The 24,147-nt window shown below is 32.3% G+C and overlaps 1 protein-coding gene across 3 annotated transcripts in view; it reads left to right on the top strand.

Annotated features, from left to right (window-relative positions):
* The window catches only part of TUSC3 (tumor suppressor candidate 3), a 158,159-nt gene that overhangs the window by 62,002 nt on the left and 72,010 nt on the right, over nt 1–24,147 (top strand). For all 3 annotated transcript variants that reach the window (XM_006916428.3, XM_006916429.3, XM_025049884.1), the window contains exons 3-6: nt 12,003–12,120; nt 16,007–16,147; nt 19,604–19,744; nt 19,860–19,949. In XM_006916428.3, the coding sequence (XP_006916490.1) occupies nt 12,003–12,120; nt 16,007–16,147; nt 19,604–19,744; nt 19,860–19,949 (490 nt within the window). The remainder of the gene's footprint in view (nt 1–12,002; nt 12,121–16,006; nt 16,148–19,603; nt 19,745–19,859; nt 19,950–24,147) is intronic.

The following is a 24,147-nucleotide window of genomic DNA, read 5'->3' as shown; positions in this document are numbered from 1 at the left end:
AACAAAAAAAAAAACCCCAAAACTGGGAAACAGTCGTGAAGTTCACTGTCCAGAGACACAGGCTCACCAGAAGACTGAGACCTAACCATAAGACTATAGAACACTTCCCTTCTTGCAACATGTCACCACTACATTACTAAAGGCCTATTTATAGCATTCTCCTTTTCCCTGGTATATCACATCTGACTATCAAGAAAAAATTACAAGATATATCAAAAGGCAAAAAACACAATTTGAAGATAGAGCAAGCATCAGAGCCAGACGGGCTGGGATGTTGGAATTATCAGAACATGAATTTAAAATAAGTATGATTTTACAGTGGTAGAGGCTCTAATGGATAAAGTAGACAACATGCAAGAACAGATGGGCAGTGTAACCAGAGCAATGGCAATCCTAAGATAGAACCAAAAATAAATGCTAATGATAAAGAGCACTGTAATAGAAATGAAGAATGCTTTTGACGAACTAATCAGTAGACTGGACATGGCTGAGGAAAGAATCTCTGAGCTAGAAGATATATCAATAGAATCCTTAAAAACTGAAAAGCAAAGAGAGCAAAAGATTGAAAGAAAAAAGCAATATCCAAGGGCTGTGGGACAACTCCAGAAGGTTTAACACGTGTAATGGGACTACCAGGAGGAGAAGAAAGGAACAGAAAAAATATTTGAAACAATAATGACTGAGGTATCTCCAAATTAATGTCAGGCACCAAGCCATAGATTGAGAAAGCTCAGAGAACACCAAACAGGATAAATGACAAAACAAACAAAAATATCAAAACACTATACCTTAACTACAGAAATCAAAAACAAATCTCTGACAGAAGTCAGAAGGCAAGGAAGCGGGGGGACCTATAGAGGAACAAGATAAAAATGAAATCCACTTCTCAAAAACCATGCAAGCAAAAAGAGAGTAGAGTGATATATTTAAAGTGTTAAGAGAAAAAGAAATTCTGCACCCTGTGAAATTATTTTTTACAAGTGAAGGAGAAATAAACTTTCTCGGACAAACAAAAATTGAGGGCATTTGTTGCCAACAGACCTGTCTTGCAAGGAATGTTAAAAGAGGTTCTTTAAAGCAAGCGTCCCCGACCCCCAGACCACGGACCAGTACCAGCCTGTGGCCTGTTAGGAACTGGACTGCACAGCAGGAGGTGAGCTGCTGGTGATCAAGCGAAGCTTCATCTGTATTTGCAGCTGCTCCCCAGCGCTAGCATTACTGCCTCAGCTCCACCTTCGATCATTAGGCATTAGATTCTCCTAGGAGCACTGGTCCCTGGTGCCAAAAAAGGTTGGAGACCACTGCTTTAGAGAAGGAAAATATATGTCAGAAACTTGGATCTACATAAAGAAAGGAAGGGCACCAAAGAAGGAATAAGTGAAAATCAAATAAAAACTTTTAAAATAAAATAAAATAAAATTGTATACAGAGTGAGGAGAAAGACATAAAACTCTTTGCAGATCACATGATCATCCATTTAAAAAATCTGAATCAACAAAAAAACTAGCACTAATGAGCAATTATAGCAAGGCTGCATGATACAAGGTTAATATACAAAAGTCAATTTCTTTCCTATATACCAACAACAAGCACAGGGAATTTAAAGTTAAAATCACAATATCAATTATATTAGCACCCCCAAAAATGAAGTACTGAGGTGTAACTCTAACAAAATACGTGGAAGATCTGTATGACAAAACAATTACAGAGCTGATGAATGAAATCAAAGAACTAAATAAATGGAGAGATATTCCATGGATAGGAAGACTCAGTATTCTCAAGCTGTTAGTTCTTCACAACTTGATCTTTAGATTTAATGCAATCCCAGTCAAAATCCTAGCAAATCATTTTGCAGATATTGACAAATTGATTCTAAAGTTTATATAGAGGGGCAAACGATCCAGAATAGCTAATATAATATTGAAGGAGAAGAACAAAGTTGGAGAACTGGCACTCCCTAATGTCAAGACTTACTGTAAAACTACAATAATCGAAACAGTGTGGTATTGGTGAAAGACTGGATTAATGGAGAATAGAGCCCAGAAATAGACTTTGACAAATATAATGAACTGATCTTTGACAAAGGAACAAAGTCAACACAATGGAGCAAAGTTAGTATCTTCAAGAAATGGTGCTGAAACAATTAGACATCCACATGCAAAAAAATAATCTAGACACAGACCTTATATTTTTCATAAAAATTAAAATGGATCATAAACCTAAATGTAAAATGCAAAACTATAAACCTCCTGGAAGATAACATAGAAAACTTAGATGACCTTGGGCGTGGTGATGCCTTTTTTTGATGAAATACCTAAGACAGTATGAAAGAAATGATAAGCTGGACTTCATTAAGATGAAAAATTTTCTACAAAAGACAATATCAAGAGAATTAGAAAACAAGCCACAGACCGGTAGAAAATGTTTGCAAAAGACACATCTGATAAAGAACTATTATCTAAAATATACAAAGACTCTTTAAACTCAACAATAACAATATAAATAACTCAATTTAAAAAATGGGCCAAAGACCTTAACAGACACCTCACCAAAGAAGATAAACAGATGGCAAATCAGCATATGAAAAGTTTCTCCACATCATATGTCACAAGGGAAATGTAAATTAAAATAACAATGAGATACCACTACAAATACCTATTAGAATGCAAGATTCAAAACAATGATAATGCCAAATGCTGACAAATATGTGAAGCAACAGGAACTCTCGTACATTGCAAAACTAAACATTCTCTTGCCATATGATCCAGCAATTATTTATTTTGGTACAAAAGAAGTTGAAAACTTATGTCCATGCATAGTACATACACACAATGGAATGTTATTCAGTACTAAAAAGAAATGTGCTATCAAGTCATGAAAAGACATGCATGAACCTCAAATGGATATTACTAAGTGAAAGAAACCAATTTGAGAAGGCTACATACTTACATACTGTATCATTCCAACTATATGACATTCTAGAAAAGGCAGAACTATGGTGAAAATAAAGATCGTAGTTCCAGGGGTTGGTGGTTAGAGATTAGGAATTTTTAGAGCAGTGAAAATATTCTGTAGACATTATAATGGTACGTATATATTATTATACTCTTGTCAAAACCTGTAGAATGTAAAATACCGAGTTAAACCTAAGGTAAACTACGTTCTTTAGGTGAATGATATATCAATGTAGGTTCATCCTTGGTAAAAAAATAAAAAAATAAATAATAATCCCTTCTACTGAGTTATGTTGATAATAGGGGAGGCTATGCATGTATAAGGGAGAGAATATACTAGAAATCTCTGTTCCTTCCCCTCATTTTGTTGTAAACCTAAAACTGCTCAAAAAAAAATAAATTTTGAAAAATTTTCACATGATTTTTGGTACAAGTGGTCTGGGGAAAACACTTTAAGAATTGAGTTTGTATTTGTATCTTTATGTATAGCCATAGGTATAGTTATAGCCTATCTTTTACAATCTGAGTTTGAATTCTGCTGGCTCTAGTAATTGCTGGCCATGGGACAGAGACAAGTTGATTAACTTCTGTTCTTCAGATTCCTAAAAAAATGTATACGAAGATAAGAGATATTAAATTGTATATAACATGCACGGTTACAACTACAGGGGCAGAACTGATATCTATATTATAAGTCTTTGTGAAGATTGAATGAGATAGATATAAATACATAAAGGAGTTCTTGGTACACAGTAAATCTCAATAAATGTTATGACGATAGTGATGCTTTCAGTTATGTAGAAAACACCTAATCTCCACCTCATAAAACAGTTTCTGTAATCTTGTGTCTGTCTTTTTGATTCATTACAACAAAGTTCTCTAAAGGTGGCATATTTTATTTAGGCTTTTTACCACATGAAGCTAAAGCATAGAATTGTTGAGTAATCCCTACAGGATTTAAGGTCTGAATTAATGCTTTCCTAATTTCAGTTTGTCAAGTTTTGTGATAAATGCATTAATCCATTTATTTAACAAATCATTTTTGAATGTCATGATAATTCCTGGGCATGTTATCATAAATAAGATTTATTTGTTGTTTTATTTTTATTAATTAACATTATACTGTTTCCCTAATGGACTGACATCTTGAGGCAAGGGCCTGTGTCTTTCTCACTTTTATCCTTTCCAAACACTGTACTGACTTATCCATTTATTCATTCATCTATTCTTTATTGTTATTTCTACAAATATTTATCAGATATATATACTACATATACTATAAACTACAATCCTCATATTTATAGTATATGTAGTAGATAAGAAAATTTGTCAAATGAACGATGGATGAATCAGTTTGCTTCTTTACTGCATTGTGTCAGTATTCTTAGCATATGACTTTCAAGCATTTATATGTTGGTGTTACCATTTTTTTTTTAAGAGAACACATTTTATTGACTTGAACCGTGTTGTAACTATGAATGTTACAGTTTAATATCTCTTATATTCATAGATATTTTTCTTTTAAGACATACATTTGAATAACATTTTATGTTAGAGTTGTTTTCCAAGGAACGGTATCTACTTAAGTCTGATGAAGGAACACATAGATGCATAGGAAACACAGAGCATAATGAGCTCAATCTCTTTAATTTATCTTACCAAGTGAATTGTGCAGAGTCAATTACAATAGTGTAGTGAACTATTAATTTCTCATCTCTTGAGAGGCATTGGGTCTACTTAATATATTTTGGTGTATTCAGTAGGGTCCTGGGTACATGTAGCATGACAAGAGTGAAATCACTCTGTTAAAATCTTTGTTCAGGGTGCTGTTTACTAGTTTTGGGTTTTTTTTTCCTCTTTAGAACTATAAGTAATATGTTGTCCTGCTCACTCTAGATCTCTCTATATAGTTATAGAAGTAGATTAAGTTGGTGTTTTATGAAGATACACTTTAGAATACCTATGTGTAATATAAATTTATATATATACATAATTCATTGTAAACATGACTATTAAAGTCATACATGGGATTTTGACATAAATCTGTTACTTTATAGGTAGTTTGATTAACACTAAAAAGAAAATTCATATTTCTTAAAAAAATCTCTTCAATGGCGTTAAAGATAAAAATTACATTGATCATGGGAAATATATTAAAACATATACAACTACAGATAAGTTAATCATTTTAGTTTTACATAACCTTTAAAAATTATTATAATATAAAAAGTTATAGCATTTGGATTAACTGATTTTTCTTTTTTTTTTGTTCCCATAATCAAAAATTGAGAAAATTTACTTGAGAACAGATTTAACAGAGTTGTGCCTGGCAGTTACTGCTTAAGCCTTCCTGGATGTTTTGGTACAACTTGACTGCCCTCTTCAGGCTGCATGTGAATATATCAGAACAATTTACAATGCTTACTAAATTCATAAAGTTATGCCTCTAATATTCCTCTGAACTACCAAAACAGAAAATATGTTTTTAGTTAATAGTATTGGAAATATTTAAGTGTTTGGAGCAATTGTGGTTTTCAACTTTCAATTTCAGATAGCAGTGAAGTCTGAAGTGTGCTTAATAAGTGTGCTTAATAAGTGTGCTTAATATTTTGCTCATTAGCCCGAGTGACATAAACACATACAAGAATCCAGTGAATTTCTAATTTGCACTAGGTAGGATTCTTCTATTCATTATTATTAAGAAGTTGGACTAAGGAGTAATAAGGATATGGAGTTAAGTTTAGAAAACAGGGTCTATATTATTGGGGAACATTCTTTCTAATGAGTCTTTTATACTGTTAATAGATGTCATCAACATTAAAATTCGTATTTTTCAGGCTCATTGAATTATTTATAATGACAAATAGTTCTGTTTAACTCATAATAACATATTTTAGATTCTTGCTAGTGAATTGTATCCATCAGAAGCCCCCATATACCTTGTCAGTACTAAATTTTCTGAGTATTGTACTTGTGTTGAAAAAATGTAATTTGCTTGGCTCCCCTAGAATTCTTTAAATCAACTAGATATATTCTTAAGTAGAAGCATCTTGTGTAGAAATTTTGCTTGTTGCTTTGATGCTCTGGATTCTAAAGGAGAATATGTAAGAAATAGGTCATATCTTCATTTATAATCTATTTAAATAGCCTCATATGTTTTTCCCAAGTAGACCATAATATTAACATTCTGAGTGGTTTCCAAACATTTATTTTCTCCTCCTCCAATATATTATACACACTGTTGCCAGATACAGCTTTCTTAATTAGCATTTTGCATAATCCACTTCCTTCAAAACATTTATAATTGTTCACTGTTTACAAAATAAAGTCAAAGCCCTATTTATCTTTCTACCAGAAGAGAGTTTCCAGTCTCTTTTTCCTTATTTTCTAACATGAAACTTATATTCTATTATTTGAACTCAAAATAACATATTTTAGACTTAGTGGTCTTTGTTTATACAGCTTCTGTTACCTTAATATTCTCTTTTTGTCCTTTCTTATTATCATTTTAGTCTTTCCATTCTTCTTTGAGTATTTTCACGTTCACACTTTGTCCAATCACTCCAGTCCACTGTGATCTTACCCTCTTCCTCATGCCATGTGGCATCTATAATCTGCATTTTTTTTTTCAATATACATCTTAGTGTATATGTCTTAGTGTGTGTCTGTTCCTTTCTCTAACAAGTTTCTTAAAGATGGAGCCATGAGGTATACTTCTTTATTATAGCAGCACATATTAAAATGCTGAATAAATATCATTGCTGGTTAAGATCTAGATCCTACATTTGCATATACAGTTGACATTAAGAACATGATGTTAGATGATACTTTAGTCATAACTTTTCAAGTCGTGGCCTCTATTTTTTTGATAAATAATGTTTATTTGTGATGATACATAGATTTAAAGTTTTTTTTTTTCTTCCTAAGACCACCAATAGAATAAAGCAATTTTGCCTTATAAGAGACATTATCCTGTTGATGCAAACCTATATGTGCTTTTGGTCAGACTCTCCAGAGTTCAGAATCTTTAATTTAGTGATATTTAGTATTAGGGTATACATGATATATTGACTGTTTAGGAAAGTGTATTATTCATCATCACCATCATCAGACCTTTATTAAATGCTTATCTGTACTGGGTCTTAGCCATTGAAAAACCAAAGCATAAACATAATATGCATAAACAGTACAGATAAGTGCATAACTTAAGTAGCTCTGCACAATAGCTGAGAATTTTCATTTCAGACAGTTGATTCAAGTATTGCAGGTAGAGATTTGAAATGACTTCTGAAGGAGAGGCAGTTTTTCAGCAAGCTTCTGAAAGAAAGGAAAACATTCTAAGCAAAGGATTTAATGCTTTAATGCTTAAAGAATGAACATGGCATGTCATAAAACAGGCCCTTTTACTATGGTATGTTAATAGAGACATAGATTGTAGAGATAAGTCGTGGATAGGGTATGGAGGATCTTGTCTTCTATTCTGCCCGTTGTCTTTAAGATACAGGCAGTGGGAAACTTTTTAGGATTTTGAAACAGAGGATAGAATCTACAATTGATAATGGGAAATTAAACTGAAAAATTGGATGATATGGAATACAGAGTTTGAAGGCAAAATTAATTTATTCTCTTTGACTCACTGGAATATATTCTCCTTGATATCAGGGACATTGCACTTACTATTCGCTCCTACATTACCTGACACATTGTTGGCATTAATATATATTTGTAGAGTGAATTAATGAGTGCATGAATGTATTCTTAGTAGTCTAGTAGGTCTGTCCTACATTATAACATGAAAGAAATTCAACATCCTTGTTTTATGTTATTCCATTAGATAATGTATACAGATGTTGAAATCTAAAATTTGATTCTTGTGTATTTTTCAGAATGAAGCATTTTAATTTCTTAGAATATCATCACCATAGAAATGTCAATTTTTGCTGATTTGCTATTTCCCTGTTTCATTTTAAAAGTGAAAATATTTATCCTGTGTAAAAATGGTTAGTTCAAACCTACTTCATCATCAGTGCCAATTCTCTGTATGAAGTTATTATACATTTTGTCTTTGAAAATCAGTGATGAATACTTACCAGTAACATATTCCACGTGACAAAAATCAGATTTCAGGGCTCCTATTGCTTTTAGCTGTGTTTCTATGTTAGGATTGGTAGAGGAGCAGTGAGGCACTATTTTACATAGATTGAGAGAGGGTGTAAGCTGTGCATTCTACGTGTATTCACAGAAAACATGTTCTCATTTATACCTCAGCTTCATTTTGCCAGCATCTTAAGTTCTTTCCCTCTTCAGGCCTTTGTACTTGCTGTGCGTGCTTCCTGAAATGTTCATTCTCTAGATCTTCAGTGGTAGCTTTTCTCCATCTTGAGATTTGAGCTTTAGTATCACTTGATCTGAGAAAACTTTTATAACCATAACATCAAGTAGGTCCTCTTTATTTTTTTTTCATCTCATTCCATCTATTTTTTTCTTCAGTGTATATTTTAGTTTTTAATTTTTTATGTATTTCTTTGGTTGTTCACTGTATGTCTCTTCACTAAAAACATCAATTCCTCAAGAATAGGGACTTTGGAGATTAGCTTACTTCCTGCTACTAGGTGCTCAGTAAATACTTTTTCAGTGAATTATAACGAATTAAATTCTATTTAACTACCAAAGCTTTAAAGGTTTTGTAACCATTTTTATCGAACACATTTTTTAAATGTGTATAATTTTCTGCCTACTGAACACAGTGCAGTCTTAGGCTGATCATGACAATGATCAATTTTTGTATTATGCTCTGATAAAATGATGCCCTTAAGATCTTTACTTTATGCTAAATGACCTCAGATTATAGCCCTGTTCATATTTAGCCTTCTTAAATATGTATTTTTATATTATATGCTTTTTGTTATATGCTATTTGTTAATAATAAAAAAAAAGGACCTAATGTGAACAACTAAAGTCCCTATCCCTTACACTCACCTGTTTGCAGACTTGGCCACAGTCAATTACTTTTATTCCTTTGTGTTTTCTTCTAGTGATTTTTTCATCTCTCTAAATGTTGTTCTAATAATATTTCATATGTACTCATATTTATTTCATATAACAAAGATTTGCTATTTACATTTCTGCTATTATAAGTGAAGATTTAATTCATCTTACCTCTTATCATTTTTTATAGTTTAGCAGTTCTTTTTTATTAGTGTAATAGTAAATACCATCTTTCTCCTTCTTGACCATTAACTGTAGGTTGTATCTCTTGATTCCCTAGGTTAGCAAGTATTCCCTTCCCTATCATCTCTTGTTCTTGCATCTACCAAATCCTGTTAACTATATTTCTGTCTTGTCGTAGTTGATAGCGTTTATGTTCTGCACTTTAACATACTTATATCTTTACTCTGTAGGTTGATTTAGAAAGTTGACAGATGATAAACAGCAATTATATTATTAGTTCCACATAAATAGTGTCGACTGTAAAGCAGTAATTTGTGATTATGGTTTCTTTTCTACAGTGTCACCATTTATGACCTCTGTCCTACTCAAAAGAAAATGTTCAAAATAACCTAACACCAATTTGTCACAATTATGATACATTTTAATTTGCTTCTGATTTAGACGTTGCCTTTTATGTTCATTTTGCAGTTGTATTGTGAGACCAACTATGTCTTACTATCTTACTATAGTCTTGATATCTCCCAGCTCTTTCTGATTCTAATGATTGCTTAGAATCTATTCTGTTCATCTGGAAGTCCAATTAAATGCCTGTTCTAATTTGTATCTCATAACTCCATAGTTGCATCACAGCTTTTTTATATGTCTTCTACCTTTCCTACCTTATTTTTAGTTGCCCTTTTCTCTTTCATATAGAGCTTCTATCATAGTCTCAAGTTTTCTTTTTAAAAATTTTTTTTTAATTCATATCACTTTTTTGTCAATTATATCCTAAGGTAATTTCACATTCCTTACACTTCTTAGAACATGTTTATTTCAAACTTGATTGTTTGGCTTGATACAGAATTCTAGATTGAAAATAACATGCCCTCAAAACTCTGAAGAAAATGTTCCATTATCTGCCAGTATCTAGTGTTGCTAATAACCAGTTCAATCCCATTCTCATTGTTTGCCCTTGTTATGTATCTTTTTTTTCTCTGAAAATGTTTAGGATCTTCTTTTCTATCTGTAATGTTCTAAAATATCACAATATGTCTAGGTGTTTGTCTTTTCTTATTTCTCTTATTCATAACCTGGGAAATTAATTTGAAGACCTAGTCTCTTTGAATTGCGTATGTCTCCAGAAAGATTTTCTCTACTTTGTGCTTCTTTTTTCTCTGGGACGCCTTCTGTTTGAAAGTTGGATTTATTGGATTCTGTCTCTAGGTCCTTTTCTCTCTCCTTCCCCAATATAATCCACCCATTTCTTTTGTTGTATGACTTTTATGTAGCTCTACTGATATTGGTTTTTAACTTGAACAGTCATATTTAAAATTTTTAAGTGCTCTTTTTATTTTCTTTTTTCCCTTTTACATGACCTGTGTGTGTGTGCGTGTGTGTGCATGTGTGCACACATGTTTGTAAATACTTTTGGGAGAAGCAGTTTGCCATGGGCCCTGAGCATCCCTGTATGTTCTTGCTGGGTATGCCAAGAATGCAAAAAGTTGTGTGTGCAGGGACAAGCCTTAAGGAGAAAAAGATCATGTCTCCCATCGAACATAGCACGAACTTGTTATCACTTACTATAAAAGAGTAAGTCCCGTAAACTCAATATTCTTCTTTGGTAACACTGTCAACTATGTGTGCAGGAATCCACAAAGGACCTTTTATGTCACCCTGTGAGACCAGGGGGCATGGGGAATTGTTGCAAATGAACATGAAATAATAAAGTCCTTTGTTTCTGACCCAGGAGTCTCATGTCTTTTGCCAGCATCCATGAAACAGTAACAGGCTAGCTTGTTAGGCTAGCAAGGTAAAATTTCAGACCTAGCATCTCTGCTACTTTTAATCCAGTACTTTTCTTAGGTTTTTTCCTACACTGCACTGTCCTTTGAGATTATACTCCATCAGATTTTTTCTACTAGCTTTATGTTTCCAGATATTCTTGAAATCTCTTATCTGCTGCTGACTCCATTTCAAGTATTTTTATTATTGTGGGATTATACCTTTTTATTTCTCTACTTCCAGTTTTGGGAGAGGGGCTCCCCAAAACTCTATGAATAATCAATTACTACATGGAAGAAGCACTTTATTAATGTTTTGCAGTCACTTATTTTTTATTTCCATTACTATGCCTACATCCTTCCAGCAACACCATTTCTCTGTTTATACTCCATCCCTACACCTAAATATAGAGCTTTATTATTTGGAAAATCAACAAATGTCCAATAGAAATGAATTAAAAATAGGAGTAAATATGCTTTTAGAGGAAGACTGTTCAGGCTATTTGATTTAGCTTCCCAGAAATTTTTATTTACTTTTAAGTTTGAATATAAATGCAATTTTAGATAAATGGAATATATAAAGGTACATTATAACTGTATTTATAATTTTAAAAATATATTATCATGATTGTTGTTTCTCTATTAAATTGAATTGCGAATATTCTTAAAAATTGCTCATGCCCTTTGCTAAAAATTATAAGATTTAAGTTATATAAGGTAGGAGATGTCACAAAATGATTTTATTTCCTAGAATGAGAGTAGTAAAACTTTTAAAGAGCCTGTATGGGCTTTTGGCTCATATGGGTTCACCTAACAACTATTCAGCCCTGCCCTTGTATAGCACAGTAGCAGCCATAAGCAGTATGTAAATGAATCAGTGTGACTCTGTATCGTAAACCTTTATTTATGAACAATAAAATTTAAATTTTATGTAATTTTCACATCACGAAATATTATTTTTATTTTCTACAACCATTTAAAAATATAAAATCTGTTCCTAGCTTGCATTCCATACAAACCCTGGCCAACTCTTGCCCTAGAATTACCCATTTTATTAACAGCTTTGTTAATGCTTAAATACTGACATATTTCTACTCTGCTCCATTATTCTTATTAGGCAAGCTAATGAAGAATATCAAATACTGGCTAACTCCTGGCGCTATTCATCTGCTTTTTGTAACAAACTCTTCTTCAGTATGGTGGACTACGATGAAGGCACAGATGTTTTTCAACAGGTAAAAGTTATATTTTATTTTGTTAATATATTTAATAGAGTTGGTTGTGGTTGATACATTTTTGTTTGCTAGCTAAGGATACCATTTATTGAATAATTTGAGAGACACAATAGTGGTTATTAATAAGTTCTATGATGTGGTTAAAACAATTACAAATAATGTTATTTTTATCAAGAACAGTGTTTACCATTAGTGAGTACGGTAAACAAGTTTCAACTTTTGCACCGCAGAGGAAGTGTGTTTTTTCAGTACACAGTGGCAGTTTACATGCATTAACCTTATTTGGATAGTGTATGTGGTTTAAGATGGTACTGTTCATAAATTTTTGAAGTTTTATATAAAATTTAGTGTATTACTCGACCTCTTCCCATGTGGCAAATATAATTTTATATATAAAGTATTAAAGATTTATTTAACAGCATTTGTTCTGTGCTACAGACTGAATTGTGTCCCTTCCAAATTCATATGTTGAAACTCTAACCCCCAGTAACCATATTTTTTGGAGATAGAGACCTTAAGGAGGTAATTAAGATTAAATGAGATCATAAGGATGGAACTTGAATCCAATAGGACCTCATTTAGACACCACTTCCTTTAAGTGGTGTCTGAGGTGGACACCACTTCCTGATCTGGTGTCTAGGAAGAGACCAGTGTTATATATGCACAGAGAAAAGAGCATGCGAGGACTCAATAAGAAGGTGACCATCTTCAAATCAGGAAGAGAGGTCTCACCAGAGAACTCTTCTGGCCTTGATCTTAGATTTTCAGCCTCCAGAACTGTAAGAAAATAAATTTGTTGTTTCAGCTACCCAGTTTGTGGTATTCTCTTACAGCAACCTGAGCAGACTAATACATTGTCATTTATACAGTCGTCTCTTATGTGCTTCATGTGTATTCTTTTATTCAGCTTCACAGTGATCTAGTGAGGGAGATATTGTTATCTCTATTTCACAGATCAGGAAACCAAGGTATGAGGATGCTTAGTCACTTGTCCAAGGTTATAAAGTTTGGAGCTAAAATTTGAGCTCAGCAGTCTGCCTTCCAGAGAGCTAGCTCTTACTCATGCCTTTACTCTGCAGTTATTAATTCTTTTATATTTATCACTACTTGATTAGTGCCTTTCAAATGTAAAACTTATTGTAGTACCAGGCATTGATTAGTTTGCGTATCTTGGTCACATGTGACATTCTTTGGCATAATGCTTTACCAGGTCATTTAGCTCTGTAAAGAATCTAGTTCACTAATTGCAAATGAGCGATTAGCGAGTATTTTTGCTTATTTGCTTCCAGATTGATTATTCATCTTTGCTGTTTTCTGGTTGAATAAGATAAATTCTTTTTCCTTCAGTAGCGTTTACTCTTGGTCTTTCCTATTAGTATTCTTCATTTATTTCTTTTTCCCTAAATTTATTTTGCCTTTTAGGGATGTTTCTGTTTGTTCATCTATTCAGCAAATATTGAGTGGCTATTCTTGTAGGAGCAATAAATTGGCAAGAAAAACCTACATGTTTTTTTCCCATAGTGAGCTTACAGACTAGAGTGCTAATAGTAGTAATAATATAAAGAAAAACACATATAAATATGTAATTTCAAATAACCTTATAAAGGAAAATTATAGTACTATGCAAAATAAATGTTCTTTCATTTAATTTATGTCTGTATAGAATCTTAGAATTGGCCTTAGAGAAAATTAGATGAAAGTGCTATTCATTGTATATGTGAATCCTCTCTACCATATTAGGAAGTAGTCATCCTACTCCAGTCTGACTGCTACAGCACAGGCTTCAAGCCCAAGTGTCTATCCTGGCCAGGCCTGTAAACTAAGAAAGCAGGTTGGATTAGTTTGTTTCATTGTGATATCTTTGTTTATGTACATACTTAGTATAGTAAACACATTAGTTTTTCACTTGCACAAGTAAATTAGCTCTCTCCTATATTTATTACAACAAAGTCTGTCTTGGTCTTTATTAAAAAAATAAATCTTTAATGGAAACACTCATATTTCACTTTTCTTCTAACTACGATAAGAAATGAAATCAGCAAAATGTCATGCAGCTGATCCTTGGTCTCATGTTGAAGAAACAATATGGTGTAGGTGGGGACTGCAGCAGATGAGAGGACAAGCTTGACCTCAGTGAGAGACACAGCTCGGCTCTAGCTCTATTGAAGAAGTTCAGGCCACATGTAGCTAAATCTGTTTTTGAAGAAGAGATCTAAATATGAATTTCTACATGAAATTTATCTTTAAAATGTTGGCAGCTAATTCAGATTAAACAAAACAAAACTATGAGACAAAGTAATCATATCTTTGTGCTAAGTACTGACTATAGGCTGCTAGATATAACCATATAGTTATATTGTTAGGTATAATTGTTGAAATCTTTTATATGCTTTAAACATTTTTTTCTGTTTGGCATAGATATGAGAGTTGAAGTCAAAATCGTTTTTAGTTGAAAATTTTCCGCAGGGTAATTTTGATTCAGCAGAATTATGAATATAGAACTGCTTTGTCTTTTCCAAAACCTAGCCCCTGGCTTAGCAATAAGAGTTTCTTTTGTTTTTAAATGCAGAAATGCATAAACATTATAGTAGTTAATGATTTTTATGGGGAATTGCAATCTACAAAAATGGAAAAAAATCTATTTTATTTTACTTGAGAATCACTAGAAGATTTTTAATGCTTGTGTTTTCTTTCTCATTACCCATTAAATCACATTTTGTTGAAACACTCTCTAAACTGATGTTTGAAAGCACTGTCAGTAATAGTGTGGTGTCCAAATATAATATTAATAGCAAGTGCAGAAATTTGGCAACTCCTGGCTTGTTGGGGACTTACTGGAAAAGTAACTTCAATTACATGATTCCTGTGTGATGACTGAGGCTAAGTGTCTGACAACAGGCCAAGGAGTTGTCCATAACATACAAGCCCACTGCTGGTACTGCAATATCTTTACCTTGATGTCAGCTGTGATCTAAAGTATGTGTTATTTGATTTGGTTTTGTTTTTTATGGGAAATGCTGAAATATGTATTACAAATAAGGGCTAGAAATCTCTTGGATTTTCATTTGAGATGTTTTTCCTGGGCAGCAAGAATTTATACATATACATATACACACACATATATACATAATTATATATATATTTGCCATTTACTCCTCAATGCGAATTAATCTATTTGTTTTGGGGTACTGTATTGTTAATATTTATACTAGGCTAGTGTTTTATTCAGTACACTTTTAAAATGGAAATTGCCTTTAGAAAATAATAGTGAGACATAACCATTTTAAGACAGTTGAATTAATAGAGAAGTTGAACAGAGAAGACAATCAAGTTCAGAGCAAAAATGTTGGCTTCTATTGCAGTCATTGTCATTTTTAAAAGTCTTTAAAATTTAATAGAGCAGTCAGTCTGCTTATAATTTGTTTGGAATTAGTTCCATAGTATATTTTTCATCAAATGCTAGTACTTTAATAATTCCTTAAGAAGTGAAATAGTCCATGTATTATCAAACTATAATTTCTATTTTGCACTTTGAATTATTTCATTCTTTAATTACAAAATTCTAGAAAGAAAAAGAATGAAATGGATTATAAAATTTAGAGGATACAGCTGAAAATACAAATGATGTGTGTTAAATGCGAAGGTTTAGCAAACAGCCAAATTTATAAGGTTTTTTTTTTTCAATATTAAGGTAGTAACGGGATATAAAAATAGTTATTAAGTTCTGAATAAAAATAGTAATTAAGTTCTGAAAAGCCACTTGGATTTTTATAATAAATGCTATCTTTCCAAAATTCATGAAGAAAGAAACATGAAATGTTAGATTACTAATATATAAATGTTGCTTGGGTATTATATTTAGTATTTTCTCTTTCATGTTTCATAGCTCAACATGAACTCTGCTCCCACATTCATGCATTTTCCTGCAAAAGGAAGACCTAAGAGAGCTGATACTTTTGACCTTCAAAGGATCGGATTTGCAGCTGAACAACTAGCAAAGTGGATTGCTGACAGAACGGATGTTCATGTATGTTTCTATTCTCCCCACCCCTTTTTAATAATAGGCTAATTAGCTTGGTTTGTTAGAGCATTGTAATAAGGCCACAGGATTTTTTTTTTTTTTTAATTTCTCTAAGGAGTATCTCTCTTTGCTTAGAGAAAGTATAGCTATAAGATGTAAGCTAAACTTTAAGTTAGGTGAATTTAAGTGGTTTTTAGAATAATGGTTCATTGATATTTTAAGAGCCAATAAATAGTATGTGAGGTAGGCAGAAAGTAATTTCAGAGGCTAAAAAATATACTGAATATTACCCAATAGTATTAATAATGAAAGAAATTCTAATTAAAAAGCAAGATATATAATTTCTATCTTTTGGGCAAATAAAAACAGAATAATAGCTGCTTTTCGTGAGCCATCTGACAAAAAACATACACTGTTCTTGGGACTATAAATTGGTATAACTATTTTAACTATGTATCATATATCATGTCTTTGTTATATAATTTAATTCCGCTTCTAGGAATTTAACTTAAGGATATAATCAAAGATGATTTAAATTCTTAGCCATAGAATTTTTTTTTTTAAAGAAGATATCACTTTATTCTTTATTTTTTAAATTAATCAGAGTAGCAGTGGTTAATAACATTTAAATTTGAGGTGTACAATTCTATAATACATCAATCTATATATTGCATTATATGCTCACCATCCAAAGTCTAGTCGTCTTCTATCCTGTTACTACCTTATTCCTGCTCCTGCCCCCTTTCCGTCTGGTCTGTCCGTTTGTCGCTGTTTTTTATCCCTCATATGAATGAAATCATATGATTCTTGTCCTTTTCCGTTTGACTTATATCACTTAGCATGATACTCTCAAAATCCTTCCATATTGTAGCAAATGGCAGTATTTCATTTTTATGGCTGAGTAGTATTCCATTGTATATATGTACCATACCTTTATCCAGTCATCAGTTGAGGGACACTTAGGTTGTTTCGTTCTCTTGGCTATTGTGAATAATGCTTCAGTGAATATAGGGGTACATATATCTTTATGAGTATTTTCAAGTTTTTATGGTAGATACCCAGAAGAGGAATTGCTGGGTTATATAGCTGCTCCATTTTTTGAGGACTCTCCATACTTTTTCCATGGAGGCTGCACCATTTTACATTCCCACCACAGTGTACAAGGGTTCTCTTTTCCCTGCATCCTCTCCAACATGTTATTTCCTTTCTCATTGATAATAACCATTCTAACAGGTTGAGATGGTATCTCATTGTGGTTTTGATTTGCATTTCCCTTATAGCTAGTGAAGTTCAGCATCTTTTCATGTGTCTGTTGGCCATTTGTATGTCTCCTCGGGAGAAATGTCTGTTCAGGTACTCTGCCCATTTTTTAATTGGAATGTTTGTTTTTTTGTTGTTCTTTACATATTTTGGTTATTAGCCCCTTATTGGTGGTATCATTTGCAAATATCTTCTCTCATTCAGTTGGCTGTCTTTTTGTTTCATTGATGGTTTCTGTTGCTCTGCAGAAGTTTTGTTAGTTTGATGCAGTCCCATTCATTAATTTTCCTTTTTATTTCCTTTGACTTTGGGCTCAAGTTCACAAAAACCCCTCTGAGACCAAGGTCCATAAATCTTCTATGTATTGTTTCAGGTCTTAAGTTTTTGATCCATTTTGAGTTAATTTTAATATGTAGTGTCAACAGCCTAGTTTCATTCTTTTGCATGTGGCTTTCCAATATTCCCAACACCATTTATTGAAGAGGCTTTCTTTTATCCATTGTATGTTTTTGGCTTCTTTGTTGAAAATTAGTTGCTAATATATGTGTGGGTTTATTTCTGGACTCAGTTCTGTTCCACTGGTCTATGTATCTGTTTTTCTGCCAATACCAAATTGTTTTAATTATTGTAGCTTTGTAGTAAAATATGAGGTCAGAGTGTGATACTTCTGGCTCATCTTGTATCTACCTATCCACCCTACCCAGCACTCAATTAGCCATCTCTCCTGGAGCCTTGGGGTTTTTTTAGTAGCAAATTTTATTAGAACCAAGATCTGAACATACTGTGAAATCATGAGTTGATACCAATTTTACTTTTTAAAAAACTACTTTAAAAACTGCTTGTCTTTATGCTTTAATGAGCACCATCAAGAAAATGAAAAGACAACCCTTAGAGTGGGAGAAAATATTTGCAAATCATTTCTCTTTTAAGGGACTTAAAATAGGATCCTTACAACTCAATAATAAAAAGACCACTTAAAAAATGAGTAAATTATCTGAATAAACATTTCTGCAAGGAAAGTATGTAAATGTCCAGTGAGTACATGAAAAGATGCTCATTAGTCATCAGAGCAATGCAAATCAAACCCACAGTGAGATACTACTTTACACTCACATGGAGTGCTAAAATCAGTGAGATAAGAAATGTTGGCAAGTAATTGGAATCCTTACACACCACTGTTGGGAGTGCAAAATGGTGTAGCCCTTTGGAAAACAATTTGGCAGTCTTCAAACCATTAAATAGAGTTTCCATATGACCCAGCAAATCTACATATATACCTGACAGAAATGAAAATATGCTCACACAAAAAGTTATACAAGAATGTTTATAGCAACATTACTCAGAATAGCCATAATGTAGAAACAATCCAAATGACTGTCAGCTGATTAATGGATAAATAAAATGTGGTATATCCATACAGTGGCGTATTCAACCATATCTGATTAATGGATAAATAAAATGTGGTATATCCATATAGTGGAGTATTCAACCATAAAAAGAAATGAAGTACTGACACATGCTACAACAAGGATGAATCTTGAAAACATTATGCTAAGGGAAACAAGCCAGTTAAAAAAGACCACATATTATATGAAGGTCCAGAATAGGGAAATCTATAGAGACAGAAAGTAAATTAGTGGTTATTTAGGGCTAGAAAGTAAAAGAAATAAGGAAATGAATAAAGGGTATGGGACTTCCTTTTGAGGTGATTCAGATTTTCTGATATTAACTGTGGTGATGGTTGCACGTATTGGTGAATATGCTAAAAACCATTGAATTGACACTTTGGGCGAATTGTATGGTATGTGGAGTATATCTCAATAAAGCAGTTTTTAAAATGTCTTTTTAAAAAGTCTTGATTTGAAATTATACAAATAATATACCCCCATCTTACCTTTACTCTTTACCAGATGATCTCATGTTCCATGGGTTAACCCGAACAGTTCTGGGTTTAATATAATTAGATTTCGCGTATATTTAACCCATTTAACCTAAAATGATGAGTGAGTTCTTTTACATAGTCCTGATATTTTAAGGCAAATATTTTTGATTTATAAAAAATAAAAGGAATATTAGTGCCAGCTATGAAAAGTAAGATGGCATCTTTCCAAATTTATGTTGAAAATTAGAAGGACTTGGAATATAGTTAAGAGGAAAAATTATTTTTCTTTCACTTTTAAAATTTTCATTGTATTTTTGCAGATTCGAGTCTTCAGGCCACCCAACTACTCTGGCACCATTGCTTTGGCCCTGTTAGTGTCACTTGTTGGTGGTTTGCTCTATTTAAGAAGGAACAACTTGGAGTTCATATATAACAAAACTGGTTGGGCCATGGTATCTCTGGTATGTTACCACATTGTACTTCTTTTTCTATATTTTGTATAACAGCATAAGTTGAGTAATATTAATAAAATGAGCCAGATTATTACTATAATGGAAACACATTGTTCTCTTTCAGTGTATCGTCTTTGCTATGACTTCTGGCCAGATGTGGAACCATATCCGTGGACCTCCATATGCTCATAAGAACCCACATAACGGACAAGTGGTAGGTGCATGTCCTAAGTATCAATATTCTGAACTTTAATCCTGTTCATGTGAATCAAAAATTATGTTTAATATTTAGTAAGAAAGGATTCTGTATATAAATTTATGTTCTCTCTCTTATTTACTACTTCTGCCATGTACACACACACAAGCATGCATATACAATATATTGATTTTTTTTTAGGGTAAGGACTGCTTTAGTTTTGATTAAAAAATTCAGTGTACCTGCAATATCAAATTTGCACGCATAAACTATTTTTTCAACTTTGTATACTGCTATGGCAATAATATGTAATGCCAGAAGACAAAATAGTAGTTTTTAGCCAGTATCCCACTCAATGGTTAATTTACTTAGGAAGAGATTAATTAAAACATTATTAAGAACTCTGGCAGTCATTGTATTAGAATGCTAGGAAATGTTTGCTACAAAATTAAAAGTGAAATTTATACATAGTTAAATCACTAGCAGAGTTCACGTTAGTAACTGCTACTGAATTCATATAACTTAGTTTCTTGTCTTTCCTTTTGGTGGGTGATTTATATTGTAATAGATCAACTTTGCAAAATACTGTCTTTGAGGCTTTAGTATTAGGATGGTAAAAGTTAACTATTTGAAAATGTGCCCGATTTCCTCAAGGTTTTTTTTTTCTTTTAGGAAAATATACAGATTTTGAGAGAATAATGTAATGCTGTCCCTCATGTACCCATCCCCAAACTTAATCATTAACCAACTCATGACCAATCTTGTTTCATCTATTCTCCCACTCAGTCCTCTTTACCTGCTGTTGGATTCTTTGAAATAACTCCAGTATCATTTCACACAAATATTTCAGTAGGTGTCCCTAAAGATAAGGTCTTCTTTAAAAAGCATAACCATAATACCGCTATCATACATAGAATAACAACTTTTTAATTTCTGAAACTGTGGTTCTGAACAGAATAAAATTATCATATGGCAAAATGTTATAAGTTCTCTATAAATATAAATATATATAATATAAACTTATGAGTTTTCATTGCTTACAGTGCTTCAAATATTTTTAACAGTAAAGAAAGCTAACAAGTTATTTCTTTTTCCTACATTGTATGTGTCTTTCTCTGAATTTCTTTGTGGAACTATAATATAGGGATATAATTCACTTTATTCTTTCCATGTTTCTCAAATGCCCAGGTTTTAGGGACTAGTTGCAAATTATCAGAATTACAGTCATTGCTACTACATAATAATCAATTTAGTCTCATATTTTTTGTAAACATTTTCAGATTTCTTCTATAGATGGCAAGAGTATGGAGACAAAGTTGGACTCTGGATAATCAGCTGCCATAGTAATTTCAACATGGTCTTTGCCATGTGTATATAATTTTGAAATCTGGCATTAGAGGGGAATAATTGAGTGCCTTTAATATTCAAAATTAAATTATAAAAAAATAATAGTTAGAAGTAATTATCCAGGTATAAATTATTCCCTTACCTTCATGTCTTCACACAATTGCATTACTGTTTTGCTTGAGATTTCCATGGCCTTTTGGAAAAGATATTCTGATGGCCCAGACAACACATGAAAAGAATACAATTTCTTATATTTTTAAAAAGGGAAAACTTTTAGCATTTCAACATCTTAACCAAAAGTTATAGAAATGATGAAATTTAAGCTCATATAACCAAAATATTTAAAAGATAAATTTTGTCCCAAACCCTTCATCCTTTTATATAAATAGAAATTTTTCTTATATTTGAATAAAGTATTAGGATTGGAAAAAATCATAAAGGTCTCGAAAATACAGAAACTTCTTGCTACAAAGATGATTGCATGAGTATACTCTTGCCCAAAGAGATGTGGATACAATTACAGGTTTATGTGAGATATTAGTTGCCAAGCAGTATAGACAAGGCCTTAAACCTACCTGTATAGCACTGTGGAAAGGGACAGGAGAACATGGCCCATTAGTTTATAGCTCTTGTTTTACCTTTTAATGTATTTTAACAAAACTTTTTTATATGAATAATGTCAACAGACACTGAACTAGGATTCATTTATTTTAATGAATTGATTTCCATAATAATGGGTTTTTCTGTTACTGGAACAAAAGAGAAGATTAACTTTGCTTTATAAAATGAAATGGTTACTGGTTCAGAATTTTTACTTTAAACTGATTATCTAATAGGATGGGAGTAGTAAATATTTTTTCTTCATAATAGATGTGTTTAAATTTCAAGAGATAACTTGAAAAGTAGCACTATTCTTTTTTGTATTTTTAACCTATATATATTTCTATAGAGAAATTCCCATGTAGGATTTGCGTATTTGAAAATAACTGTAATGAGTCTATGTACCGCTTTTAGTGGTATAGAATAAAATTTTACAAATGAGGAAAATTAATATTCCAAGAGAGTAGTAAAGGTAGAATGGTATATCTTTTAACATGATTAAGAGTCACTTTAGGACTAAGTTGATGATAATTAGACTATATATTTTTTTAATACAGTGTTTACATGTATATATTGTTAATAACAGTGGTTAATGTTTAAATACTGATGCTAAAATCCATTTTAAATTTTTGATAGAAACTAAGTAATCTGAGGGTCTTAAATGCTATGAATTATAGATGATACCTTTTTTCCTATAGAGGTTGACTAATTAAATATGGGTGAAAGGTCATGAAACCTCATAATTTTGACAATTCTTTTAATTAATACAGTTAAGGCCTGCCTAATAAGACCTTAGAGACTACATATATATGGCCAGGTATAGTCCTGGAATGCATTTCTCTGTTATCTGTTTTTTTCTATTTTCTGATTGTTTCGAATAGTCTTTGAGATATGATACTTTGACTTTTCAACTTTTACCTTTAAAATTTACTTTCCGATTATAAAATTAAGTGCTCATTATGGAAGTTTAGAAAATTATTAAACTAGGTACCAATAAAAGCTATCACCTTGAGTTCCCCACTAGGAACTCGATACAGCAATGACAACATAAGGCAGAACACAAAAAAGGGAGAGAGAACATATATGTAGATAAGTGAAATGGTCTATCTATAGCTAATAGTTAAAGAGAATGTTGCATTAAGCTATAGAGCAATGAGAAATATGAAATGCAAAACTTTAAAAGCCAGTCTAGACATCCAAAATATAAGCAGAAAGCTTAAAAGGCCCCTGAAAATTGAGTGGCCTTTTCTTACATTAAGCAAATACCATATATATAAAACTTCTACGTACACACAGTTTAACAAAGGGAGTGGGTCTAGTACATTCTCAAAATGTTTCTATAAAAAAAAAAAATGACAAACAGAAAAGAGATTTTCAGGGTTAAGATGGTAGTAGACTACAGGTGCCTGATATACCTCTTGCCTTTCTTCTTGTTAAAATACTGATAAGGATTTATCAGAATTTAAAACAGGCAACAGAATTACAAAGAAAACCAATTAAGCCCAAATGCAAAGTACTGGACAACTTCCATTAACATTCGGATATATTGAAATGCTAACAATTTCTTTGTGCTTATGAACATCTTCAAAGTTCATTTTAAGTTTTTACCAATATGCGTACATCTATTCTATTCCCCAGAAATACTATTTCCCTTCACGCGGCATCTCTCTTTTTTGTGTTCTGCCTCATGTTGTCATTGCTATATCGAGTTCCTAGTGGGGAACTCAAGCTCATAACAGATTCCACTGTTGGGCCAAAGCCTGAAAAGCTATGGCTCTTTCTTTGTAACTCCATTATGTTTTAGAAGCTTCACAGCCATTGTTATTTCTTCAATGCTTTTAACTTTGGAATTCTGTAACATTAAGTAAATGTTATCAGGACTTCAACTTCATTTGTAAAATTTCAAGGTAGATATAAATGGTTTCTGTTCCAAGGCCACATTAAACTTTACTGCCCTTATAAATTGGTTGTCTTTCATGAAGTAGTGAAGGGATATTTGTATGACTCATGTCATACAACCAGGGATGAATTTGCTTTCTCCCTCCAGCTCTTGGACATTTGGTAGTGTTGGACACATGTACCCACTACTGGCAGCTAGTAATAGAGGCCAGGGATGCTGCTAAATGTCCTGCAGTGCAGAGGACAGCCACCTACAAGGAATTATCTGGCCCAAAATGTCAGTATTTAAAAAGAGAAGCCCTTTTTTAGAACTATGGAAAACCTTAGATATAATTTTGTCATAGATATTTTGCAGCCAAGAAAACCATGC

The sequence above is a fragment of the Pteropus alecto genome, unplaced genomic scaffold (assembly GCF_000325575.1).
Source record: "Pteropus alecto unplaced genomic scaffold, ASM32557v1 scaffold24, whole genome shotgun sequence".
Lineage (NCBI taxonomy): Eukaryota > Metazoa > Chordata > Mammalia > Chiroptera > Pteropodidae > Pteropus > Pteropus alecto.
The sequence above is the reverse complement of the archived record's forward strand: the minus strand, read 5'-3'. Positions and strand labels throughout refer to the sequence as shown.